Source organism: Phaenicophaeus curvirostris, chromosome 7, assembly GCF_032191515.1.
Source record: "Phaenicophaeus curvirostris isolate KB17595 chromosome 7, BPBGC_Pcur_1.0, whole genome shotgun sequence".
Lineage (NCBI taxonomy): Eukaryota > Metazoa > Chordata > Aves > Cuculiformes > Cuculidae > Phaenicophaeus > Phaenicophaeus curvirostris.
The window spans coordinates 10,318,515-10,326,610 of NC_091398.1; the positions used below are offsets into that span (position 1 = coordinate 10,318,515).

Here is an 8,096-nt window from a genome sequence, read left to right on the forward strand (position 1 = left end):
GCTCTAGAGTCTGGACATCCCGACTGCCTCCATCCTCAGGTAGGGAGGACCCCCTTTCTCCAAATCCTGACGCTGCAGCAGCATACACAGAGCATAAACACAATTAATTCTTTCAAATCCTGTCTCCAAATCATATGCAACTTGTTCTGTCACAGCAGAGACTTCCACAAAATCAGGGGAGTACGACGAGATCTGTTCTGACACACTGGATGAATTCATAGATTGTAAGTGTTCAACATAAAGCCATAAAGCATGTAAGTGAAGGCTGCACAACTAAAACTGTGTGGTAGAAATGTGGCTGTCTACTGATGAATTCCCTTGGAAGGGTCTCCCCAGTCGTCAGTAAAACTTGTGAAGTCACTGCTGGAGATGTGCAGATGCCTTATAAACGTAAATACATAAACAAAAATGTGAAGAAATACCCCTTGTTTCCTTCTGCGCTTCTAATCAGAAGCATAAAGAGAACTTAGTCTTATGCTATGGATCACACACCTACAAAACTTCTTCAAGCAAAAAAAAAGGCTAAAGCCAGTACAGTTTTTTTGGCACTCCTGTAACATAAACATTGCCTTTCCTTTTAGGATCTAAGCCTTACATGCCAAAATTTAAATCCAACTGAAATTTTGCAATCACTGTTAACTGTGAAAATGCTGATGTAGCATTCATATCAACAGCATTTTGGCACTGCTTTGATTTAATGTTTGTTCTCTTGTACTGTACTTTGGCACTAGGAAACCATTCCCCATACAGACACACCTATTGTGTTGCAGCATACACACTGCGAGTCTCAGGAATGCCAGAAGAGAAGCAAAGGAGGCCTCCATGGACTTCTAAGGACTAGAAGGAACAGATGCTGTGCAGGTATTAAAGGACAATGTCAAATTACAGCTGCCCATATTGCAGATGGTCCTTCCCTACCTACCCCCTACACAATCTACACTTCACTTGACTAGCTTAAGACCACTGCACCCGATAGACCCCACAGATTGTATCATTAAGCTTCACCCTAATTCAAACAAAATATGCCACCACCCTGAGTTTAGAAACCTCATCCTTTTTACCTCAAGAGCACAAGCTACAGAGCAAAGTCTCGAGGTGAGGGAAGACAGCAGAGGGTAGTAACCAAGCCAAGTGATTCTGTCACGAGATACAAGAGATTTTAGTTGCTGATCTTCCAAACAACCATTTTACCCTCATAGGGGCAAAGGAACACCAAGACATGACTGCTATGAATATGAGCCAAATGCTTAGAATTGCAAGGGCCACCGCTCAGTGCAATATTAGTTTGCTACTTCACTGCCAAACTGTTCAAACTCTCTATCTGACAGGCCACACCAGTGACCGAGCACTCCAATGACATCAAGCTGAAGTCATCAGTGCATGCATACACAGACACACACCCAAGAAAGGCTACTTTTACTGTGGAGCAGGGCTGCCTATAGCTCCTGCAAGACACATGACTCACATCACCCAGTGAGAAGGGCTGGTACAAAAAGTGTACCCTGTGAAGAGCATCTCAACAAAAGTGTAGAAATAGGGGAGGAAGCCCGGTTGCCCAAGGGATTTTACCTCATGGAGGGTGAGATGCTTGCCATCCTTTCTTTTGGAGTCAAATCTCCCATATATTGCACTGTACTTCCTGATCTCCTCCTCTTTATGAGGGTCATCGTCACTCATCTCAAAGATGTGACCAATCATCTTTGCCAGTTTCTTATTTGTTTTCAGCAACTCCTTGACTTCGTTTGAGTCACTCTTGGGCAGGGAGGGAACCATACGTTCTACACATTCAGCAACTGACAGAGCAGCAGCAGCATCCAGGGTCTCACTGTTTTCCTTTGGTGAAGCTGGAGAGCCAAGGTCTGCTGGGGAAAGACTATGTTCGCTCTCTGTGGTGTGGTGTCCTTGCCAGAGTCTTGGTTCACTGCTGCTCTGCAGTGATAAGCTCCCCATCACATCAGATTTGCTTGTGCCCACACTTTGCACGCACGTTGTGGCAGCACACTTTGGAATCTTCAGATGAGGCTCTCTGGGATTGCTGTTCCTCTCATAACTGTTGCAGGATATCCCCAGCCATGCAGGAGACCCTTCTGGCAGCTTATATATTGGAATGCTGCTGACTGGTAAGGAGGTGAGAGGCTGGTTAAAAAGACCTGGATTTGTGACCCAGTCCCTCAAAGCCTTTTGCAGCCTTCGGACATGAAGTGGCTTGCTAGCCATGCCTACGAGAGCCATTATCTCCAAGAACTCCTCTTCACCTGCTTCACAGAGCTGCTGGACATCATCACCACCCTGCTGAATAAAGGCATCGAAGTAGAATAAGAGATTTGCTTTTTGTAATATTCGATACAGCTGCAATTCCCCAAGAGTTCTTGGTAGAGCTGACGCCATCATGGATGACAGAAGCTGCAAAGAATAAAAAGAGGGAAAAGATGAGCATCAGAACACCAACACCCAGATGCATTACCCCCACCGCCCATCTTTCCATAAGACTGTCAACTCAGAGGACAGGATTTCTTGTTGTTATTATAAGAACATGTACAGAAATGAAAAAAGCATGATAGCAGTATTTTTTTTGATAGTTTGTGAAAAAAAACAAATCCACAGATAGTTGCAATGCATGCACAAAAAAGATGATTCAAACATGAAGCCAGCTTGTTTTCAGCATTCCTACTTCATGTTTGTTCCCAAGAATGTCATTCAATATTGCTCACTGCTTCTACTTGACTCTTTTTTATATCTTCATATCAAAATGATCACAAAACACTCTGAAGAACTACTAGATCCCCTGAAGAAGAAAAAAAAGCTCATCAGTTTAGATTTGCCTTAATTCTCAAATAATTTTTCCCATAGCAACGTGGAAGATGGTTAAAGGAAAACAAAGAAGAAAGTACAACTATGCAGAGCCTGAGGATTAGTGAACCTCGATCAGTAAAAAGGCGTTTCAGAACCAAGTATCGCCAGTTTTCCTCATTTCACATAAAAAAGATCTAATGCCTCTGCTGATTTTAATTATGGCAGCAACATCTGCAGACAAAGCAAAAACACTAATGAATTTCAACACATATAGCCTGAAAATGTTATTTTGGATTTACCTGCCCGTTCCATTTGCTAACAGGCCTGTATGCCATTGATACTTATGACATGAAGCACCATCCAGCAACACAGCAACTGAGCTCTAAGGGCTCCCAAAAGACAAACCGATGCAGTGTTCTGTCCTTACCACTGCAGAAAAAAAATGTGCACAAATTTCAGCTTCATAAACCCCGTTATCCACAGTTATCCTGCAAATAATACTCTTCAGAGAATTCCAAGATCTCACACACACCTCTGCACTCTACAATGGCCTTCGCAACTACAAGTGGATAATTTCCAGTATTACTGTGTTAAGCTAAACCACCAATCAATAAGGTCTAAAGCATGTAATTTATAGTTGGTTGAGAAAGTAACAGTAGTAAAACATGGCACTGGTCTGCTAACATTATTCTGGCTTTACTACCACACTGCACTTTAAATAACACACAGTAGTAACCTAAAAATCAGCACTTGCAGAACAATTTGCACATGCTGAGGGAAAAACTGTTTTAATAACGTGCAAATAGCCTCCCCCCAAACCTCTGATGCAAGAATATATGGCTGCTTAGGGATACCAGGAGACAGGTAATCAAAAGTAAAGCTAAGGCAGGAGTTATTTTTAGAGCGTGCACTTGGGTTTGGTTTGAAATTTTTTTGTTTTGGTCTTGTGTTTGGGAATTTTTTGTTTGATTTTACACTATGTGCTTTTTCTTCAGCAACTCAAAACAAATGTAGATGTAACAAACAAATACAACTTTTGTTCAGGGGGCATCTGAAAGATGCAGCTTTTGCTACAAAACCTCGCGGAAAACTATGTGGCAGCAGCAGGATACCTATAAACAATCTCTTCAGGAAGAAAAGCCCTGGAAACAAACAAAGAAAACAGACAAAAAAATCCAACCCAAACCACAAACAAAGCCACTAGCTGTCCATATCTTTGTTTGCTGCTATTTGTAAAACAGAGTGGACAGCAACAGCTGTTTAGGTCCAAGGAGCCACCTCAAGGAGTTGCTAGGTAGCTCAAGAGCTAATAAACCACACAGGTGGGAATCTGGTGAAACTGGAAACATTTAGAGATAAGTATTTTAGAAATGAAGTTTAGCTCTTGAAAACAATAGTTAATTTCAGAAAAATAATTAAGTACTGTCTACACTCAACGAAGTGAAAGGCAACAAGAAAAATCACTTAAGGTAATTCCTGCAACAGTACACAATTCAGTATTTTAAGAACTGTCATTACTTCATGGAATTTCTTAGAAAAATCCTCCCATTCCATACAAACTTTGACAAGAAACAAAATGAACAGTTTACATTTTAGTGGCAATTCAGCAAACTCCTCCTACCCTCACATTTCAATTGATGTTGACTTTCTGACATCAATACCACAAATTCACTATATAACTGTTAAGAGAATATCCATTTGCTCTGAAAATCATTCATCTTAGCACAAAACCTACATAAATCTACATAAATGGACTCTGTGCAGAGCGCCAAATTGAGCCCTGGGAGGATGGCTGCACACAGCCCAAGAGCTTCAGGCACAGCATGGAGCTCATTTTTCCAGTGCACAGGCTGGAAGAGCAGCGACAGTCCACCAGCAGCCTTTACCTAGGGGCTCCTAATCAACAAATCTCCTCATGACAGATAAAACTGGATTAATATGTACTATGAAAACATCAGTACCAAGTCCACAGCTCAGAGTGCATTGAGATTTGCATTTAAAGCAAGACTGGAATCCCTTTGTTTTGTACTTTAAAGACCAATTCTGTTTTCCAAGTTTAGCACAGCAACTCCTGAGAGGTCTAGGCAAGTTTTCCATTTAAATTTGCTACCAATTTCTGCAGAGAAGACATTTTCAAACACTCCTCCCTTTGACCTCTTTTCTCCTTTCATTAAACCAATTGCCTTCTGCACTCACCTCAACGACATCCCAAGTATTTCTAAACTTTTACAAGGGAAAGGCTCCCTCCCCTTTCCAAGAAGCCTCACCACACCACCAGCTACACTGCTTTCCCAGGCATTAGCAATCTGCTCTACTGGATTGGCTCAGTTCACAGTCTACAAAGCCAGGAAAGAAGGTGAGCTTAGTCCACCTGGAAGAGTGAGATGAGGCTTAGAAGGAGGACAGGCAATGAATGAAGTTTGCTGAGAAAGCAGCACAGCACTGCTGGATTCAGGAGAGACCGTTAACCCAAAGGACACACAGCATAGCTGTTGCTGCCGGGCACCACACACCTATCCGGCTACAGCAAAACCTTCGCACACCCACTCAGTGCCACACACCTTTCAGGTGACCTATAAATGGCATCTAAGTGATGTCAAGTACTACTTTCCACCACTGTTATTCTCATTTCTTAAGGAAACGGGTATTGTGCTTTTGGGACAAAGGGTGAGCATGAGAAGGGGTTATGCAATGAGAAGACGCAGGATGAGCTCACTGTCATGAGACTTGGGCAGGCACCTCACCAGGGAGAGTACCTTGGGTTAGACCCTGGTGCTCCCTGTGCATTCCCCCTTTTGCAGAGCCTGCTCAGTTAAGTCTTAGGCCTTCTAACCTGGGATCCTAAACAAATCTTGTTCAGGATAACAGCTTGGCAATATCCTCTAGCAAACGCTACAAAGCCAACCAGAAAGATCTGCTGCCTTAGGAGCGAGCAAGTAGATCTTCTAAGGTGTGGCCAGCTGCAAACCATTCTATGGCAAAAGGCGGGAATGCAATGATGGCATGGGAAGATCTGCAGGACTAAATGGATGTGGCATTGGCAGTTGAGCTCCTTCTTCTCCTCCTTCTTTGCTCATCATCCATACCAGCAAGGAGTGTAGGAACACAGAGGGAAGAGCAGCTGTCATTTAAATTTTTCACATACATAACAAACAAAGAAGATGGGAAATTCCCCATAACAGAAAAAGCTGTTTAAAATACATGCAAGGGTGCATGTTTTTATAGCCAGAGAAGAACCAGGACATCACAAGTGAGATTTCCACTCAGACGTTGCAACCCACAACCATGCATTGTCATTTTCCACATTAACCTCATTCACATCCACAGCCTATCACCCCTCCTTGCGCCAAGCCCTCCTCTCCAAACACCAGATGTCACCTTAACTCTGACCAGAAATGTAACTCCTAGGAAAAAAAAAAGGAAAACAAAACCAGGAAGACATCACACAGCACTATTAAATATTTGTAAACAATCAGTGCAGGAATTGCAACTGTTCTGTAACCAGCTCCCTCTATCAAGACATTCGCTGGCACAGCAGCCGGGCTCAGCATTTCTCACCAGGGGAAAACACCCGTTTCTTCCTGTTCGGAGCCGCACGTTTCCCGGAGGTAGCAGGAAGGCAGGCAACTACAGGAAACGGGTGGTGGATGTGGGTGAAGTACTGGGAAAACTCAGAACTTGTGGGATGTAAGCAGGGACTTTGTTAGCATTAAAGTTCTCCTGCTTTTTAAGGCTGCATCAGAAGTAAGAGCAACTGAGCAGCCCGAACAGATTTTCAGAGATTTTTATTTCAGGTGAGTTATATTCAAGCTGTCACCAATTAAATCAGGAATACGCGCACGGAGAAAGTGTGAAACATCACTTTCCTGTGTTTTAGGTAAAAGTAATTATTTCATAATCTATCTTGATCGCTTTGGGCGTCTTGAGCAGTCTCTGAAGGCAAGACTGGGTTCGGGCGCTGCCTGCTTTGCATATCCATCGCATCGCCGCGCTTCCAGAGGACTTTTAACAGGGAAAATTACTCGTAGCTGCAGAAGCGAGACGCTGCAAATTATACAGTCCCGTCTAGCTCCGAGATGTGACAAACGCAGCCGATTAAGTGTCTTTCGCGTTCAAACGCGGGCGCAACCTATCAAAAACTTGAAACGTCCAAGGACGATCGTGTGTAGGGTGAGAAAAGCCTCGGCGCTTCCCCTCCCGCCCGGGAAGGCTCCGTAACCGCGGAGCCCGGGGGTCACAGGGGTCGCTCCCGGCGCGGCCGCACAGCCCGACTCGGGGCGGGGCGAACCACCGCGCGGGGCGGGGGAGGCCGCGGGTAGACGGGGCACCGCAACGCCCACGGAAGGGGAGAGGCCGGTACCACTGCGCGCACCCCGTACGCCCCCGGGGCCGCTCCCGCAGTTCCCGCCCGCTCCCCCCGAGCCCGGTTTCTCCGGGAAGCCCCCACGCGCCGTCCCGCACGTACTCTGCCACGGGCCGCCGCCGCCCGCCCGGGGCTGCCCTCGCCGCCGTCCCGGCGCCGCAAGCTCAGCCCCGCCGAAGTTCCTGCCCGCGTCCCCCCCGCCTGCGCGCCGCCGGTCCAGGCTCCTCCTTTCCCATCGACGGGGCGGGTGGGCGAGCCTGTTCCCGCCGCCTCGCTGCTGCTGCCGCCGGGGAGGGGAGCTGGGGGGAGCCGCGCCTGCCCGAGCGCGGAGGCCGGGGGAGGGCGGGGGGAGCGGCCTGCGGGGCCTCCGCCCCGCGCGCGCGCGCCCGGACACAAACACTCACACTCACACACACTCACACACGCACGCACCACCCCCGCCCGCGCGGTCACGTGGGGAGACCCCGCGCGCGCCCGCCGCGTGACGCAGTCGCCGCGCGGGGGCGGCAGCGCTTCCCGCCGCCTCCCCGCCCCGCTGCGGCCGCGAGGGGTCCGACTTGGCGGGGCGCGCGCAGCCCGGGGACGACCTGGCACCGCGGCCGGAGCGGGGGTCGCTCGGTTGGAAGAGACCTCATCGAGTGCAGCCGCATCTGCCCGCTGCTTAACCGCCCCCGAGCACCTCGTCTGACTCTTTTGAACACCTCCAGGGATGGGGACTCAACACTTCGAGTGTTCGATAACCCTTTCGGTGAATACATTTTTACCGATGTCCAGTCTGAACCTCCCCTGGCACGACTTGAGGCCATTCTCTGTCGTCCTGTCATAGAATCATAGAACAGTTTGGGTTGGAAGGGACCTTAAAGGCCATCCAGTTCCACCTCCGCTACCATAGGCAGGGACACCTCCCACCAGACCAGGCTGCCCAAGGTCCATCCAGCCT

The 8,096-nt window shown here is 47.3% G+C and overlaps 1 protein-coding gene across 1 annotated transcript in view; it reads right to left on the minus strand.

The window, feature by feature from the left end:
• NAB1 (NGFI-A binding protein 1) overlaps positions 1 to 7,458 on the minus strand; it is a 28,397-nt gene extending 20,939 nt beyond the window's left edge. Inside the window, exons 1-2 of the mRNA XM_069860756.1 lie at positions 7,259 to 7,458; positions 1,570 to 2,403 (exon numbers count right to left, since the gene is read on the minus strand). Of these exons, the coding sequence (XP_069716857.1) occupies positions 1,570 to 2,391 (822 nt within the window). The 5' untranslated portion in view covers positions 2,392 to 2,403; positions 7,259 to 7,458. The remainder of the gene's footprint in view (positions 1 to 1,569; positions 2,404 to 7,258) is intronic.
• Between the last annotated feature and the right edge of the window lie 638 nt (positions 7,459 to 8,096).